General features: G+C 40.9%; 1 protein-coding gene across 5 annotated transcripts in view; it reads left to right on the forward strand.

The window, feature by feature from the left end:
- The window catches only part of Tut4 (terminal uridylyl transferase 4), a 114,009-nt gene that overhangs the window by 13,548 nt on the left and 81,059 nt on the right, over positions 1–19,402 (forward strand). For all 5 annotated transcript variants that reach the window (XM_069987216.1, XM_069987217.1, XM_069987218.1 and 2 more), the window contains exons 3-5: positions 5,656–6,529; positions 11,989–12,152; positions 16,399–16,515. In XM_069987216.1, coding sequence (XP_069843317.1) covers positions 5,746–6,529; positions 11,989–12,152; positions 16,399–16,515 — 1,065 coding nt within the window. In that variant the 5' untranslated portion in view covers positions 5,656–5,745. The remainder of the gene's footprint in view (positions 1–5,655; positions 6,530–11,988; positions 12,153–16,398; positions 16,516–19,402) is intronic.

Consider the following 19,402-nt stretch of genomic DNA (forward strand, 5'->3'; position numbering starts at 1 on the left):
TCAAAGCCAGCCTGTGCAGGAAAGTCCCTGAGACTCTACCTTCAATTAACCACCAGAAAACCAGAAGTGTGGTTCAAGTGGTAGAGTACTTGCCTTGAGCTGAAAAGCTGAGGGACAGCACCCAGGCCCAGACTTCAAGCCCCATGACCGACCCCCCCCCAAAAAAAAAAAAAAAAGTGATTGAGCCAGGTACTGGTGGCTCATGCCTATAATCCTAGCTACTCAAGAGGCTGAGATCTGAGGATCGCAGTTCAAAGCCAGCCTGTGCAGGAAAGTCCCCTAGACTCTTACCTCTAATTAGCCACCAGAAAACCAAAGGGGCCCTGTGGCTCAAGTGGTAGAGTGCTGGCCTTGGGCTGAAGAGCTCAGGGGCAGTGCCCAGGCCCAGAGTTAAAGGCCCACAACTGACAAAAGAAAAAAAAAATCTTAAAAAAAATTGTTTTTTTTTTTTTTTTTTTTTTTGGTATCAGTCCTGGCACTTGAACTAGGGCCTGGATGCTGTCCTTGAGCTTTGTTGCTCAAGGCTAGTGCCCCATCACTTGAGCCAGAGCTCTCCTTCCAGTGTTTTGGTGGCTAATTGGAGGTAAGAGTCTCATAGACTTTCTTTTCCTGGCTGGCTTTGAACCTTGATCCTCAGATTTCAGCCTTCTGAAGAGGATTACAGGAGTGAGCCATCAGTGTCCAGTAATTTCAGAAATCATTTTTAAAGTTTCTTTTCTTTTCTTTTTTTTTTTCTCTTTTGGTACTGGGGATTGAACCCAGGACATTGCACTTACTAGGCAAATGCTTTGTCACTGAGTTACATCTCATCACAATTTTGGAAATCTTTTAAGTCATTTCTACATTCCCTAGTATTTAGTTGTAATAGTTGACAAAATATTGGGCTATTAGGTGTGTGACTTGAGAGATTTACCTAACACTTTAATTCTAATTTTCCTTAGTTTCTGTATTTCAATGATAGGTCAACTCTATCTTGATTTACCCACTGTGTGGTTAAAAACTGACCAAAATCTTCTAAATTACCTACTTTTTCCTTGTTTGTTTCTTTAGTTCTGTGATCTATCTCAAGCTTGGTGTTCGTAATCTATTTTTGCTTTATTCCTTTCTCTACTAGCATAATTTGCTATCTATCTCTGAAATAATTCATTGTGTAAATTTCCTACCTAGTATGAATGCAAATATGTATAATTGTATAAATAATGAATTGATGTTTTATATGTTTAGTTAGGAACTTAACATAGAATGCTGATCTTCTAGTCAGTTTACTTGTATTCCTTAAATTTGGTACTGTTTTAACCCTTATTTGATTAAGCCCTCTTATCCATCTTTGCCTTTCTTTCTTTCTTCCTTCCTTCCTTCCCTCCCTCCACCCTTCCTTTTTTCCTTCCTTCCTTCCTTCCTTCCTTCCTTCCTCCCTCCCTCTCTCCCTTTCTTTCTTTCCCTCTTTCCCTCTTTCCCTCTTTCCCTCTTTCCCTCTTTCCCTCTTTCCCTCTTTCCCTCTTTCTTTCTTTCTTTCTTTCTTTCTTTCTTTCTTTCTTTCTTTCTTTCTTGTTATAGGGCCTGAACTCTGGGCCTGGACACCGTCCCTCAGCTCTTCAGCTCAAGGCTAGCGCTCCACCAATTGAGCCACAGCACCACTTCTGGCTTTTTCTGCTTATGTGGTGCTGAGGAATTGAACCTAGGACCTCATGCATGCAAAGCAAGCACTCTACCATTAAGCCACCTTCTCAGCCCCATCTTTGCTTTTCTTTTTGAGTGTTGAGTTAAAGCTTTTTGAGAAACTGATTGGTGCTGGGAAGAAGAGGCTCATTTAATCAAATAAGTTGCAAATTCCATGACTCTTAGTTTCACAGTGCTTTTTTGTATATTGAAGAATCTAAGCCTGGTACTGGTGGCTCATGCCTATAATTCTAGCCACTCAAGAGGCTGAGATAGGACTAAAGCCAGACTGGGCAGGAAAGTCTTTTCTCCATTTAGCCACTAAAAGTCTGGAAGTGGTACTATGACTCAAAATGTTAGAGTGTTAACCCTGAGCCTAAAAACTCAGGGATAGTGCCCTGGCCCTGAATTCAAGCCCCACAACTGACCAAAAAAGAATGTGAAAGATTCAGTTCTTTTTCCTTCCCTCCCTCTCTCCCCCCTCCCCCTTCCTTCCCTCTCTCCCTCCCTTTTTCCCTCCCTTTTTCCCTCCCTTTTTCCCTCCCTTTTTCCCTCCCTCCTTCCCTCCTTCCCTCCCTCCCTCCCTCCCTCCCTCCCTCCCTCCCTCCCTCCCTCTCTCCCTCCCTTCCTTCCTTCCTTCCTTCTTTCCTTCCTTCCTTCCTTCCTTCCTTTACTTTCTTTTCTTTCTTTTCTTTCTTTTCTTTCTTTCTCTTGTGATGGTTATGGGGCTTGGATTCAAGGCCTGGGTATTGTCCCTGAACTTCTTTGTGCTCAAGGCTAGAACTCTACCACTTGAGCCACAGCTCCATCTTTGGCTTTTTTTTTTTTTTTTGCTTTTCAAAAATTAAAGATAGGGGCTGGTAATGTAGCTCATTAGTAGAGTGCTTGCCTTCAGCAAAAGAAGTTCAGGAACAGTACCCAGGCCCTGAGTTCAATCGCCAGGACTGGCAAAATAGATAAATAAATAAAAATAAAGAATATCTTAAAAAGATGAAGACAGATGTCTCACAGACTTTTTTGTCCCTGCTTCCTTTGAACTTCAATCAGCCTCTTTTTTTTTTTTTTTTTGGCTAGTCCTGGGGCTTGAACTTAGGGCCCAGGTACTATCCCTGAGCTGCTTTTGCTCAAGACAAACAGTCTACCCCTTGAGCCATAGTGCCACTTTTGACTTTTTCTGTTCATGTAGTACTGGGGAATTGAACACAGGGCTTCGTGCATCCTAGGCAAGCACTCTACCACTAAGCCACATTCCCAGCCCAAGATCTCAGCCTTTAGAGTAGATAGGATGATAGGCATGAGCCATCAGTGCCCAGCTCCCAAATAACCTTTTAGAAGCTTTTCAGTATTATTGCTAATTACTATTATTTAATGACTCATCTTTTTCTTTCTATTCTTTTCTTTTTCTTTAGAAGTCACTCCAAAAACAGAAACTGTGCCACACTTCTGCTTAGAAATGTATGGTTTCTGCTGCCAAAATATAAATTTAGCTCACATTATATATGTTATTTTATTTTATTTTTTGTTGGCTGTGGGGCTTGAACTCTGGGCCTGGGCGCTGTCCCTCAGCTCTTCAGCTCAAGGCGAGCACTCTACCACGTGAGCCACAGAACCACTTCCAGTTTTCTGAGTGGTTTGATTGGAGGTAAAGTCTCACGGCCTTTCCTGCCTGGGCTGGCTTTGAACTGTGATCCTCAGATCTCAGCCTCCTGAGTAGCTAGGATTACAGGTGTGAGCCACCATACCCTGCCTATATATGTTATTGAGTGGTCCTGAAATACCACTCAGAATTTTCTTCTTTTTTCCTTTCCTTTTCCTTTTCCCTTTCTCTTTCCCTTTCCCTCCTTCCCTTCCCTTCCCTTCCCTTCCCCTTTCCCTTTTCCCTTTCCTTCCCTTTCCTTCCCTTTCCCTTTTCCCTTCCCTTTCCCTTTCCTTTTCCTTTTCCCTTTCCTTTTCCCTTTCTCTTTCCCTTTCCCTTTCCCTTCCTCCCCCTCTCCCCCCAGTCTTCCTTTTTTTTTTTCTTTCTTTTTTGGGGGGGGTTCGTTGGTGGGGCCTGAACTCTGGGCCTGGGTGCTGTCCTCAGCTCTTCAGTTCAAGGCTAGCGCTCTACCACTTGAGCCACAGCACCACTTCCGGGTTTTTCTTTTTTGCTTATGTGGTGCTGAGGAATCGAACCCAGGGCCTCAGGCATGCAAGGCAAGTGCTCTACCACTGAGCCACCTTTCCAGCCCCCCAGTCTTTCTTTTTATCTTTATCTTTTTCTTTTTTGCTAGTCCTGGAGCTTGAACTCAAAGCCTGGGCACTGTTTCTAAGCTTCTTTTGCTCAAGGTTGGCCTTTTCTTTTTATGTGGCACCGAGGAATCCAACTCAAGGCTTCATGCATGGTAGGCAACCACTAAGCCATATTTCCAGCCCCATCACTCAGAATTTTCTATGAACACATTTTGTTCATATCCATTATCTATTAGAACTTTTCTTCCTTTTTCTGTCTCTTTTGTCCTTTGAATTCAACACTCTGATTTTCTGATTCATGGTTATAATCTCTTAAAAATACTAATAGTTTCTCTAAAAATGTTCATTCTTGTTTCTTTTTTTTGTTTCCTGTGTTTCTTATTTGTTTATTTCTTATGGATTCTCCTGCCTGGGATGACTTCAACCCTAGCAATCCTCAGATCTTAGCCTGCTGATTAGCTAGGATTGCAAGTGTGAGCCTCTGGTACTTCACTGCTTTACTTATTTTTTCAGAGCGGGCCTATGTTTGCTTGGGCCAGCCTTGAACTGTGATTATTTTTTCTATGGCTTTCAGTAGCTGGAATTGCAGGCATGATCTATCGCCCTGTTTGTTGGTTTAGATGAAGTCTTGCTAATTTTATTTATTTTTGGTCGAGTCCTGGGGCTTCCTTTGGTCAGGGCTAGCACTCTGCCACCTGGGACAACAGCACCACTTCTAGCTTGTTCTGTTCATGTGGTACTGAGGAATCAAACCCAGGTTTCATGCATGCCACTAAACCATGTTCCTAGCCTGAAGGCTTGCTGATTTTTTTGTTCAGGCTGTTCTTGGAATGCAAACTTACTGATGTTCACTTCCCACCCCATGGGTAACTGGGATTACTTGTATAAGCCACTATGCATGGCTGTAGAATAGTACATTTATTACAATAATCACTAAATCTGTGTTGAAATGTTTCTACTCAAAGCCCATGTTTATATTAGGGTTTCCTCTTTGAACATGTACCTTCCGTGGGTTATAACCAGTACTTGATACATTGATTTTGAACTTCTGTATACTTCAGAAGTGGGATAAACTTATTTGCATTGCTTTCGTATTTAGAGAGCAGAGTTTGAAGTAGGTTGGGGTATATATAGGTACTATTTAGTAGGAGATCCATATGGGTAAGATCTTAAGTTTGGATTTCTATGTGTTTCTTTATAGCACATATAGGTTGGAATTCTTCTCTGCTCTATTTTTATTCTCCTTATTTTTTATTTTGTCAGTTGTGGGGCTTGAACTGAGGACTTGGACACTGTCCCTGAGCCTCTTTGTGCTCAAAGTTAATGTTCTACCATTTGAGTCACAGTGCCACTTCTAGTTTTTGAGTGGTTAATTGGAGATAAGAGTCTCATGGGGACTTTTCTGCCCTTGTTGGCTTTGAACTGTGATCCGCAGATCTGAGCCTCCTGAGTAGCTAGGATTATAGGTGTGAGCTACCAGGTGGCTTAGTTGAAATTGTTATAGGTAATAATACAGAGCAACAATGTCTAAAGATTCTTTGCTTTGATACCATATTACCATAAGTACATTGGAATTCCCTCAATGAGTATTTGGTATTTACTTAATTTTTTTAAACTGATAAAATTTATGAATTTTATCTGCTTAAAAACTTCACAGTCTTGAGAACAAAATTTAAGTGATTAAAAACTTTTTCTTACAATTAAAAAAGCTTTTGCATTTTAAATACCAGATTTTCTTTTCTTTTTTTTTTTTTTTAAACCAAATAGTTTGCTTGCCTAAACTGGATTTGGAGCTTTTCAAACTTCTGAAGATCTGCCATTTTACATTACAATTGGAAAGAACCAAGTTTTCAAATAATGGAAGAGCCCAAGACCTCTAAAAATGAAAATCATGAACCAAAGAAGAATGTTATTTGTGAAGAAAGCAAAACAGTTAAAGTTATAACTAATCAAACTTTGAAAGGTAGAAATGATAAATCTATAAAAGAAATTGGGACCAGTTCTCCAAACAGGAATAGTAATAAAAAAACCAAGCAAAATGATATTTGTATAGAAAAAACAGATATTAAATCATGTAAAATAAATGCTACCAATGTTTCAAGCCCTAAAGATTTGGGATTAGTCCTTCGAGATCAAAGTCATTGTAAAGCAAAAAAATTACCAAATTCACCCGTAAAAGCCGAGAAGTCATCCATTTCACAGGCAAAATTAGAAAAGGTATCTACTTTACAGACAAAAGCAGAAAAATTACCAAAGTCACCTAATTTACCAGTGAAGGCAGAAAAAGCACTCTGTTCACCTGTAGCAACAGTAGCAGCAAAGGCACTTAGTTCACAGAAGAAAGAAGAAAAAGCACCCACTTCTCAGATGAAATCAGAGAAAGTGTTCAGTTCACCAGCAGAACCAGAAAAGGTATCCAGTTTACTATTGAAAGAAAACATAAAGCAGGCAGAATTACAGCAGGTTGGAAAAAAAGTTCCAAGTTCTTTTACTCCTGTGGACAAAGTAAATACTGAAGTTGTACAGGGCGAAAAATCTCTGGATACTGTGCTACAATCTCAGAAGCAGCAAACACGGACAGATAATACTGGTGATTCTGATGATAGTACTTCAGGAATGGAAGACATATCAGATGATTTGAGTAAGTATAAATACATAAGTCAAAATTTTGGGGAGGGATTTTTTTGTTGTTGTTTGAACTTCACTTTGATCAGTTTGCTTGCTCAGGTGCTGCACTTGAGCTACACCTCCAGCCTGGCTTTTTGCTGGTTATTTTGGAGATGGACTATTTATTGTGGACTCTTGTGCCCTGGCTGGCTTTAAGCCTCAGTCTTGTACATATCAGCCTCCTGAGTAGGATTATAAGTGTCTGTCTCAGCTGTTGGCCTTGTATTAATTATCTTTAGGTTGTCCTTAGCTTAGCTACTTTAATTACAAAAAGAATATTAGCATTATGGTTCTTAAAGATTAAAAAACACCTTTTAAATTTATTATAGTAGATGAAAAGGCTGTACATATAAGTTTAGTGAGTCAGTTAACTATTTGTGTACAAATATACACTATTTTGTAATGCTAGGGATTGAGCTTAGCGTCTCATGCATGCTACATAAGTGCTCCACCGTTGAGCTATACCCCAAGTCCCACACAATCTTTTAAGTGGTTTTGATAATATGTTGCTCATTTATTCACCAAATATATGTAAGTAGTAGATTCTTTTTTTTTTTTTTTTGTCGGTCGTGGGGCTTGAACTCTGGGCCTGGGCACTGTCCCTCAGCTCTTCAGCTCAAGGCGAGCGCTCTACCACTTGAGCTACAGCACCACTTCCGGTTTTCTGGTGGTTTATTGGAGATAGGAGTCTCACGGTCTCTCCTGCCCGGGCTGGCTTTGAACCGCGATCCTCAGATCTCAGCCTCCTGAGTAGCTAGGATTACAGGCGTGAGCCACCAGCGCCCGGCTAGTATTAGATTCTTATTACATGCCAATAATGTATTTACAGTGGGAAATGGGAAAAAAAATATAGCCTTAGCCCTCAAGAAAGCTTCCATTCTGATAGTGTGCTATACAGATAAGTACAGTTGATTTTCAGTATCAAAAACTTAATAGTTGAGAAAGTACATGATATAAATGTAAGATGTAAATTTTGGCTTAAGAAAATATCTGAGCTGGGTGCCAGTGGCTCACACCTGTAATCCTGGCAACTCAGGAGATCTGAGGATTGTGGTGCAAAGCCAGCCCGGGCAGGAAAGTCTGTGAGACTCTATATCTCCAATTAACCACCAGAACCAGAAGTGACACTGTGGCTCAAGTGGTAGGGCGCTTGCCTTGAGCTGAAGAACTCAGGGACAGCTCCCAAGGCTCAAAGTTCAAGCTCCACAACCACCCCCCCCCAAAAAAAAAAAAAAAGAAAAAAAGAAAAACCCAGATAATTTAATGGTTAGACTACAAGTAGGAATGAGACTGAATATTGACTAGAGATTTAGGGAGAGAGAGTCATGAGATGCAGCTAAAAGGTCACTTTTGGAGAATGATGGGCCATGTAAACCGTGACAGAGTTAGAACTCTATCATAAGTGTTTTGAGAAACCATGAAAAGATTTGCCTTTTTTTTTAGCAGTAGTGATGTTTGAACTCAGGTCCTTGTACTTGCTAGGCAGGTACTCTATTGCTTGAGCACACAATAGCCCTTTTGGCTTTAGTTATTTTTCAGGTAGGGTTTCATTTTTCCTGCCTGGGAGGGCCTAGACTTCTACCCTTCTGCTTTACATCTCCCTCACAATTTGATTTACAGCCATGTACCACTGTGCCCAGCCTCCCCTCTCTTCTCCTCCCTCCCCTCCCTTCTTTTGTTGGTTGTGGGGCTTGAACTCAGGGTCTGGGTGCTCGCTGTCCCTGAGCCTCTCTGGGCTCAAAGCTAGCACTTTACACTTGAGCCACAGCACCACTTCTGGTTTTTGAGTTGTTAATTGGTGATAAGGGTCTTATGGTGGCCGGGGGCTGGTGGCTCATACCTGTAACCCTAGCAACTCAGGAGGCTGAGATATGAGGATCACAGTTCAAAGCCAGCCTAGGCAAGGAAAGTCTGTGAGACTCTTAACCAGAAAACCGGAGGTGGTACTGTGGCTCAAGTGGTAGAGAGCTAGCCTTGAGCTGAAGAGCACAGGGACAGTGCCCAAGCCCAGAGTTGAAGCCCTACAACTCACCAAAAAAAAAAAAAAAAAAGTCTTATGGGAACTTTTCTTTTTTCTTTTTCTTTTCTTTTTTTTTGCCAGTCCTGGGGCTTGAACTCAGGGCCTGGGCATTGTCCATGAACTTTTATTTGCTCAAGGCTAGCACTGTACCACTTGAGCCACAGTACCACGTGTGGATTTTTCAGTTTATGTGGTACTGAGGAATTGAACCGAGGGCTTCATGCATGCTAGGCAAGCACTCTAACACTAAGCCATATTCCCAGCCCATCACAGAGACTTTTCTGCCTGGGCTGGCTTCGAACTGTGATCCTCAGATCTCAGCTTCCTAGTAGCTAGAATTACAGATGTGAGCCACCAGTGTCTGACTTTAGGGCTTGTCTTTTATTTTATTTTATTTTTTGGGTCCGGTCGTACCAAAAAAGCTGGAAGTGGAGCTGCGCCTTAAGTTGTAGAATGCTAGTCTTGAGCAAGAGGAGCTCAGGAATAGCACCTTAGGCCAAGTTCAAAACCCAGGACTGGCTTTAAAAAAAAAAAAAAAGAAATATTGTCCATATGGGCTGTGGGTGTATCCCAAATGGTATGAGGCCTTGAATTTAAAACTCCAGAATCACCAAAACAACTCAAAAGTTTGTCCATGCAGCCTACTGCTGCATGGTAGGTACATATTGCTCAAAACTGGAAATGTAAGCATGCAAACAATCTGTCATCAAGAAATTGCAATTTAGTGCTGGGAAGTTGTCTCAGTGGTAGAGTGCTTGCTTTGCATGCATGAGGCCCTGGGTTCGATTCCTCAGCACCACATGAGCAGAAAAAGCTGGAAGTGGTTCTGTGGCTCAAGTGGTAGAGTGCTAACCTTGAGCTAAAGAGCTGAGGAACAGCACCCAGGCCCAGAGTTCAGGCCCCACGACCAACAACAACAACAAAAGAAATTGCAATTTAATTAGAAGGCCAAGGAGTAAAGGGAACATGTTAATGTGGTAGTTAGATGTATGAATTTAATGTACAGAGAAGAGGAGTCCAGTGTGATTATGGTTTATAGCACACGTGAGCACACATACATACACACACATACATTATTATTAATTTTTTGGTTGTGGGCTTGAACTCTGGGACTGGGTGCTGTCCCTGAGCTCTACCACTTTGAGTTACAGGGCCACTTCTGGCTTTCTGGTGATTAATTGAAGGTAAGAGTCTCAGGGACTTTCCTCCCCGGGCTGCCTTTGAAATGTGATCCTCAGATCTCAGCTTCCTGAGTACCTAGGATTACAAGAGTGAGCCACCAGTGCCTGCCTCTATAGTATATATATCCTAACACACACAACGTTTTTTTTTTAACCATTCATCTCATTTAATTACCTGTTATATGCGTTGAGGAAACTGAGAACATCAAGCCCCAGAGCAGCAATACTGTGAAATTTGAGCTTAAGTTCCCTCTGTGACAAATTCATGCACACATATCCACAAACACCATTGACTCAGGCAGAAATACACATGCATGCACAGGTAGCAAAGATCCATAGTGTAGGATGGCAAAAGGAGGAGCTGGTCAGATCCCTTCTGTTGCAGCCTAATGAGTTAAAATTTAAACAAAGGCTTAGATGCTTAGACAAGAAGTTGCATAGATGAAGAGGGAAAGATGCAGGGGAAGTCTCAGGAGAGCATCCTTTGATGGAAATGTCTTTATCAGGAGCTTAAATGGGAAGAGGTCTTTTCACTGGTGACAAACTAAGATAGAAGGAATGCGCAGCAGCATTATTTCTGGATCTTGTACCCTCCTCCAAGGTAGAGGGAAACCACAAACACCTACCCTCTAGTCCTGCTCTTGACACTCTTAAAGACTTTTCCCAGTATTCAAAAGGAATGACACACACAGGTTCAGCATAGGCCAAAATTAGGTCCATCACAGAAAGGCTCAGTAACTCTACTTGGTGGAACCAAAGCCAGAGAAGCCCATCATAGCTGTGGATTTCATCCTCCTCCTCAAATGTCAAGTACACTTCCATTCTCCTTTTTTCTTCTGCTTCTCTTTCTTGTATGCTTTAGCCTTTTCTTCCTCTTCTCTTAGTTCCTTCATCCTTTTCTTAAAATCATAATCCTTCTGCTTCTCTTCCATCTTATTTTTTTTTTTTTTGTTGGTCGTGGGGCTTGAACTCTGGGCCTGGGCACTGTCCCTCAGCTCTTCAGCTCAAGGTTAGTGCTCTACCACTTGAGCCATAGCACTACTTCCCGTTTTTGGGGGGTTAATTGGAGATAAGAGTCTCATGGACTTTCCTGCCCAGGCTGGCTTTGAACCGCGATCCTCAGATCTCAGCCTCCTGAGTACCTAGTATTACAGGTGTGAGCCACCAGCATCTAGCTTCCATTATCTTCTTATTGACCTCAAAGTAGTTCTTCACCTAATCCAGGGTAGAACATTCCACATGCATTGACATGCCCAGATTTTTTTTTTTTTTGTCGGTCGTGGGGCTTGAACTCTGGGCCTGGGCGCTGTCCCTCAGCTCTTCAGCTCAAGGCGAGCGCTCTACCATTTGAGCTACAGCGCCACTTCCGGTTTTCTGGTGGTTTATTGGAGATAGGAGTCTCACGGTCTTTCCTGCCCGGGCTGGCTTTGAACTGCGATCCTCAGATCTCAGCCTCCTGAGTAGCTAGGATTACAGGCGTGAGCCACCAGCACCCGGCGAACATGCCCAGATTTTGATGATATTTCTTTCCATTAATATGATCCAGAAAGTTGATGGAGTCAACAACACATAGTCATGAACATTGAAGTAATATCCTCCCATCTATGGAGTTGTCTTGGTAATGATAACTGTCTTCCCAAGCTTAGAATCCAAGTCCACTTTGTAGTCCCTGTGTTGCAAAAGCTCCTGCTTGAGCTGAGCGCTGGTGGCTCACACCTGTAATCCTAGCTACTCAGGAAGCTGAGATCATGGTTCAAAGCCAGCCTGGGTAGGAAAGTCCATGAGACTCTTATCTCTAATAAACCACTAGAAAACCAGAAGTGGCGCTGTGGCTCAAGTGGTAGAGCACTCGCCTTGAGCTGAAGAGCGCAGGGACAGCGCCTAAGCCCAGAGTTCAAGCCCCATGAACCGACCAAAAAAAAAAAAAACACACAAAAAAACTCCTGCTTGAATGGTGGACTGGCTTTCTATCCTTGTTTTCTCTCTCTTTTATGAATCTCTTCTCAGTGAGTTACTACTATTGACATATATCCTCAATTTCCCCTTGTGAATTTTGGTACCATGTATTTCTCTATATTTTATATAAATACAACTACTTATTCAATTCGTGCAGATATAAGGAAATAATACTTTCCTGTATAAATTGTGTATAAATCTGTCTATAAATTGAATGTCTGTGTTTCATTAATTAAAAAATTACAATTTCTCATAACTGATTGCTCCTTTTTGTAGGTAAAATGAAGATTGATGAAGCTAATAAAGAAAATTCTTCAGAGATGGACTATTTAGAAAATGCTACTGTGATAGATGAATCTACATTGACACCTGAGCAGAGGCTAGGCTTGAAACAAGCTGAAGAACGCCTAGAAAGAGATCACATCTTTCGACTTGAAAAAGTATGGTGTTGTTTCATACTTTTATTTCTTAAGTATAAGCTCTTTTATATAATTTTTTCATTGATAACACAGAGGTAGTACTCAATCTTTTTGATCTCCCTTTTTGCTTCCTTCCCTTTCTTTGTTCAGCAAATATTCATATTGAAGTAGCCAGTATACTATCTACCCAGTTCTTTTTTTCTTTCTCTATTTCTCCCCTCCCTCCCTCCCTCCCTTCCTCCTTCCGTCCCTCCCTCCCTCCCTCCCTTCTTTCTTTCTTTCTTTCTTTCTTTCTTTCTTTCTTTCTTTCTTTCTTTCTTTCTTTCTTTCTTTCTTGTCGGTCATGGGGCCTGACCTCTGGGCCTGGGCGCTGTCCCTCAGCTCTTCAGCTCAAGGCGGGCACTCTACCACTTGAGCCACAGCACCACTTCCAGCTTTTTCTGCTTATGTGGTACTGAGGAATTGAACCCAGGGCCCCATGCATGCAAAGCAAGCACTCTACCACTGAGCCACCTTCCCAGCCCCTGTGATAAATTTCTGACAAAGCAACTTAAAGGGAAGAATTATTAGTCTTGGCTTATGTTTTCATAGGTTTTGGTCTGTTTTTGTGAGGCAGGTGTAGTGGAACAGAGAAGCTTACCAGATCATGGTGGTCAGGAAGTAGAGGGAGAGAATGCCTACCTTCTCCTTCCTCTTTTCTCCCCTTCAGGTGCTAAGTCTGTGCAAAAGTGCCTCTTACATTCAGGGTGGGTATTGTCCCCTTTAAGTGAATCCTCTTCAGAAATGCCCTCACAAACACACTCAGAGGTGAAGTGCTTTATTAATCTAGTTGCTTTTTTTTATTTCTTTTGAGTCTGGTTGTGGGGCCTAAACTCTGGGCCTGGGCGCTGTCCCTCAGCTCTTCAGCTCAAGGCTAGCACTCTACCACTTGAGCCACAGCGCCACTTCCGGCTTTTTTCTTTTTGCTTATGTGGTACTGAGGAATTGAATCCAGGGCCTCAGGCATGCAAGGCAAGAGCTCTACCACTGAGCCACCTTCCCAGCCCCTCTAGTTGCTTTTCAGTCTAACAAGTTGACAGTTTGAAATACCCATCACAACTGCACTTCTTGTCAGCTTGACACCTAAACATATCCTAATCCATAACATGTATTTTTCTGAATATTCAGTGCATTTTCTATTTTTGTCTTGGTTTTGTTTGTCTATTTATTTCAGTTCTGGGGATTGAACCCAGGGCCTTAAGCATGGTCAGCAAATGCTTACTTCTTGGATACCTTATTGTACAATCTTAGAGGTACGGTGTTAGTTTCAGAGTCAGATATAATGTGAATTTAAATTCAGCATCTCTCACTCAGTATTGCTCTTACCCTTGTGAAAGTTCCCATTCTGTGAGCTTTTGTTTTTGTTTTAGAAAATGGAAGTAATAGGGTTGGGAATATGGTTTAGTGGTAATATGCTTGCCTAGCAGGCATGAAACTCTGGTTTTGATCACATACACAGAAAAAGCCAGAAGTGGTGCTGTGGTTCAAGTGGTAGAGTGCTGCCTTGAGTAAAAATGAAGCTCAAGGACAGTGCCCAGGCCCTGAGTTCAAGCCCCAGGACTGCCTCCCTTCCAAAGAAGGAAATATTAATCTTAGTGGATTATTTGAGAAATTAAAATGACAGCTTGTTTTAAAATTTTTTATTTTTATTTTTTGCCTTTGAAACACTTAACATACATAGTGCCTGTCAAGCAGTGGGCACTCAGTAGTTATTTAGTATCATTTTATAAAATAATGTGAATCTTGTGATAATTTGTGCCATAATTTTTCTTTCTGAGTAATTACCCCAAGAGGTTGGCCATTTATTTACATTATATTGTGAATGACTGTAGTCTTAGGGCTTGAACTCAGGGCATAGGTGGTGTCTTTGAGCCCCTTTGTGTTTAAGGTTAGCATTCTACCACTTGAGCCACAGCACTACTTCTAGCTTTTTCTGATGGACCTAGAAAAAATCATGCTAAATGAGATAAAAGCTAAGCTCAAAGATAAAATGGTGCATGTTTTCTCTCATATGTGGAAGCTAGATCTAAAATATAGCTGGATTTGAGAACCTATACAGGACTCTAAGAAATCACATATCAACAGTCAGACTAAAGGAGGATACCCTTAGGGGAGAAACCCAAAAGTGTAACTTCTCTGAACTTTTTTTTATTTTTTTTATTTTTTCTAGTTCTCGGGCTTGAACTCTGTGCCTGGGCTCTGTCCCTGAGCTGCTGGTTTTTTGCTCAAGGCTAGTACTCTACCACTTGAACCACAGCGCTACTTTCAGCTTTTTCTCAGTTATTTACTGGAGATGAGTCTTTTTTTTTTTTTATTGTGAAAATACTGTATAGAAGGGTTACAATTACATGGGCAAGATAATGAGTACATTTCTTTTTTTTTTTTGGGGGGGGGGTCCGGTAGTGGGGCTTGAACTCTGGGCCTGGGCGCTGTCCCTCAGCTCTTCAGCTCAAGGCTAACGCTCTACCACTTGAGCCACAGCACCACTTCTGGCTTTTTTCTTTTTGCTTATGTGGTGCTGAAGAATCGAACCCAGGGCCTCAGGCATGCAAGGCAAGCGCTCTACCACTGAGCCACCTTCCCAGCCCATGAGTACATTTCTTACCAAGCATTGTAGCCTCCTGCTTTGTTTCCACTTCCCATCCCATCCTCCTCGCCCCCCCCAACCCTCCCCGCCCCCAAGTTGTAAAGTTCATTTTCGACACAACAACTTGTACATCTCATTGTTGCAATGGGTCCACCTGTATCCCTATTTAAACAATTTTTTTCCCTTCCCCTCCACAAATTATAACAACATCAAATACAGTGAAAGCAGGGGTTCTACCGTGGGGGAGGGACATACAAAGCAACAATTTTATAATCTTGTGTTAGAAACAATTGCATGAAAGAAAAAAACATTTGAATACATATCTTAGGGTTCATTTCCCTAACATCAACTTATCTGACCTTTTCTGCTTGACTCAGACATATACTAGTTATTGCAAATAAGGGAAACCATAGGACCTATGTTTCTTTGGGCCTGGCTTACTTCACTTAATATAATTTTTTCCGAGTCTTTCCATTTCCTAACAAATGGGGCAATGTCATTCTTTCTGATGGAGGCATAGAATTCCATTGTGTATATATACCACATTTTCTTGATCCATTCATCTACTGAGGGGCATCTGGATTGGTTCCATATCTTAGCTATGGTAAATAAGGCTGCAATAAATATAGTCATGCTGGTAGCTTGGAGATAAGAGTCTTATGGACTTTCTGCTTGAGTACAGGAGTGAGCCAATGGTGCCCTGCTACAAAAATATTTTTTACGTAGTGTATTAAGATTGCTTTTTTAGGGCTGGGAAGTTGTCTCAGTGGTAGAGCGCTTGCCTTGCATGCCTGAGGCCCTGGGTTCGATTCCTCAGCACCACATAAGAAAAAAGCCGGAAGTGGCACTGTGGCTCAAGTGGTAGAGTGCTAGCCTTGAGCTGAAGAGCTGAGGGACAGCGCCCAGGCCCAGAGTTCAGGCCCCACAACCGGACCAAAAAAAAGATTGCTTTTTTATCTTATATTGGGTTCTAAAGGTTAAAGGTTATAGTAGATGAACGGTAAACATTTACTATTGCTATAGTTTGAATTTTATTCTTCTATTATAACTTTTGAAAAGGACAGCTATCTCTTGAATATGTAAGTACTGATTGCTTATTAATTAATTAATCTATTTATTTATTTTTGGTTGTGGGGCTTGAACTCTGGGCCCTTGGTGCTATCCCTCAGCTCTTCAGCTCAAAGCTAGAACTCTTCGCACTTGAGCCACAGTGCCACTTCCAGTTTTCTGGTGGATAATTAGACAATAGTCTCACAGACTTTTCCTGCCTGGGCTGGCTTTGAACTTCAATCCCCAGATCTCAGTTTATTAATTTATTCTTTAGGGGGTAGCTTGTGCATGCCTATAATCCTAGGACTTGGAGGCTGGGGCAGGAGTGAGGTTATGTTGGACTTCACAGCAGGTTCCCAGCCAGCCTGGTCTACATAATGAGACATATCTCAAGAAACAAAACCTGAAAAACAAAGCAGAAAAATAAAGTAAAAATCCTACAAAACTAGAACAAAACAAAATAATAAACTAAAAGTCCTCATAAAAACCTAATTCTCACAGTATTTATTTCTGTTATGTTGATATTCACTTGTAAAGTCAATAATTCTTTGTTTCCTGAAAAAAAATGCATTTTTAAACTTGTTTTTTCAGCGATCACCAGAATATACCAATTGTCGTTATCTATGCAAACTTTGCTTAATTCATATTGAAAACATCCAGGGAGCACATAAACATATAAAGGAGAAACGACATAAGAAAAATATTTTGGTAAGTTATTCTTCTTTAAAATATCTTTATTTTTTGTCGGTCATGGGGCTTGAACTCTGGGCTTGGGTGCACTGTCCCTGCAGTCTTTAGCTCAAGGCGGGCGCTCTATCACTTGAGCCACAGTGCCACTTCTGGTTTTCTAGTGGTTTATTGGAGATAGAGTCTCATGGACTTTCTTGCCTGGACTGTCTTTGAACCGTGATCCTCAGATCTCAGCCTCCTGAAAGCTAGGATTATAGGCATGAGCCACCAGCACCTGGCAAAAATCTTTATTTTTTGATGCAGTCATTGTATTTAGTATACAATGTATTAAAAAACTATGCAACTTGTGGGCAGGGATGGGGAGGGAGGTGGGTAACAGTGTCCAAAAAGAACTGTACTCATTACCTGACTTATGGAATGGGGACCCCTATGTATAAGACATTAATAATAACAAAATTATATTTTAAAATGTTTTTTTGAATGGCTAAATCTAAATTATGAAACTAAAAATGAGTATTTTTCTAGCCTAATAATAGTAACTGAAGTAAGAGTCTTGAAAGTTATGTGTATTTTGTTTTGAAGAAAGTGTTAATACCTTTCCCCAGCTGGCCTCAAACTCTTGATCCTCTTGTTCCCACCTCCTGAATAGCTGGAATTAAATGTGTATGTGCTACCACATCTGGCTGGAAGTGTTGAAAGATGCTAATCATTAGTGCCAAGAAGCTCAAGAGAATTCAAATATTAGACTTAAAGACGAAGCCATCTTAAACACACATGGGGTATTTTAGGAAATATCAAAATAACCAGCCAACATGGAAAACTTAACAGTATCCATGAAGGACTTCTGCTTTTGGTGAAGTTGGAATAATAGAGACTAGATTATTTACCTTCCACTTAAAATAGCCATCAAGAGAGAAGATAAAAACATCCTAAGTAATGGTTTCAGAATGAAAAAGAAGTGATGGAGCCTTTGTGCCAATTTGAGATGGAGTTTTCAGGCTATATTGTAGGAAGAAAGAACCAGTAGACTCTCAGAATTGAAAAGAGGGAGCTTAGAGTCCGAGAGTTAAAGCAGATTAGAGTTTATAGGACAAAGTGTACAAAAATAAATTCAGATCTCGGATATCGGAATTTCTTGATGGGTATTCATGGATATTTGCTTGTGAGAGATCTTCTTAAAGGCTAGAGAAAGAATTGGATGAAGTAATTTCAGAGAACATGCCTAATGCTTATTCAGGCTTCATATTAGCTAGACTGGAAAACCTCATAGTTCACAGTAATTGAAATCAGAAGGATATTGCACTAATAAGAATGATTAGCTTAAAACAAAATATGGTTTGGTCCCACCTAAAAAAGAACTTAAAAGCTGATCGTCAGTGGCTCGTGTCTATAATCCTACTACTGAGGAGGCTGAGATTCTTTCAGCCTGGGCAGGAAGGTCCATGTGACTCTTATCTCCAATTAACCACTAGAAAACTGGAAATGGTGCTGTGGCTCAAGTGGTAGAGCATTTGCCTTGAGCTGAAAAGCTGAGGGACAGCACCCAGAGTTCAAGCCCCAGGACCGACTGAAAAAGTAAAAAAGATAGTTTGTTATAGAACAAATTCGAGAAATAATTAAAGAAATAAAGAGTGTATAAAAAGAATCAGGAAAGTACAAATCATGCTGAAGTAAAACATCAGCCCCTCTCCCTCCCCTTCCCCTGTCCCTTTCCTCTTTTCATTCTCTTCATCTTCCTCTTTCTTACCCTCTCTTTTTCTCTCTCTGATCTCCCTTTCACCTGTACTCTCACTCTTGCTCTCCTACTCTCCCCTTCATATATACTCACTTTTGGACACTCTCTCTCTCTCTCTCTCTCTCTCTCTCTCTCTCTCTCTCTCTAATCTAGCATTTTCTTGTTTGTTTTTTCTTATTATTATAAAGGTGATATACAGAGGGGTTAAAATTACATTAACTGGTTAATGAGTACATTCCTTTTTGGACAGTGTCACTCCTTCCTTCTCAGTTTTTCCCCCTCATCCCCACCCACGAGTTGTTTAGTTCATTTTCAATATAATGTGTAGTTGAGAACCACTGCTTTTGTTTTTGTTTTTGTTTTTTTGGATCCAGTCATGGGGCCTGAACTCTGGGCCTGAACTCTGGACCTGGGCGCTGTCCCTCAGCTCTTCAGCTGAGCCACCTTCCCAGCCCTGCTTTTGTTTTGTTTTTAAGGCATGAGGTTTTTATAAGTAGCCCAGGTTGGTCCTGAACTTGGAATCATTTTGCTTCTGCCTCCAGAGCGAAGAGATTACAGATGAACTCCAGTAAACTTTAGGGTTTTCTACATATAAAATCATCTTTGGAGAGCAGAAATATTTGTATGTCTTTCTTCACAATTTGGATGCCTTTTATTTCTGTATTTTGCTTGATTTCTAAAACTTCCATTATAGTGAGTGGAAGTGACAAAAGCCTACATCCTCCACAGTTAGGATATTAGCTGAGTTTATCACACATTTTTTTTATTATGTTGATGTAGCTTTTAAAAAATTCTTGTTTGCTGAATGGAGTATGCTGCTAAATAGATGCAGTTATTATGGAAAATGAAACTTTCATTTGAAGAACAATGGGGACATATTGAAACATAGACGACACAAATTGTACTTCTATGTGCTATAGTCATACTTTTCTCAATAGTAATTTAGTAATAAGTAATATTAATTACTTATCTATCTAAATAAATGCTTTAAAGTAAAAAAAAATTCTTGTTTGTTGTCTGTTTTTTGTTTTTTGTTGTTTTTTTTTGGGTCCGGTCATGTGCCTGAACTCTGGGCCTTGGTGCTGTCCCTCAGCTCTTCAGCTCAAGGCTAGCGCTCTACCACTTGAGCCACAGCACCACTTCTGGCTTTTTTTTTCTGCTTATGTGGTG

Source organism: Dipodomys merriami, unplaced genomic scaffold (genome assembly GCF_024711535.1).
Source record: "Dipodomys merriami isolate MVZ:Mamm:240054 unplaced genomic scaffold, mDipMer1.0.p SCAF_34, whole genome shotgun sequence".
NCBI lineage: Eukaryota > Metazoa > Chordata > Mammalia > Rodentia > Heteromyidae > Dipodomys > Dipodomys merriami.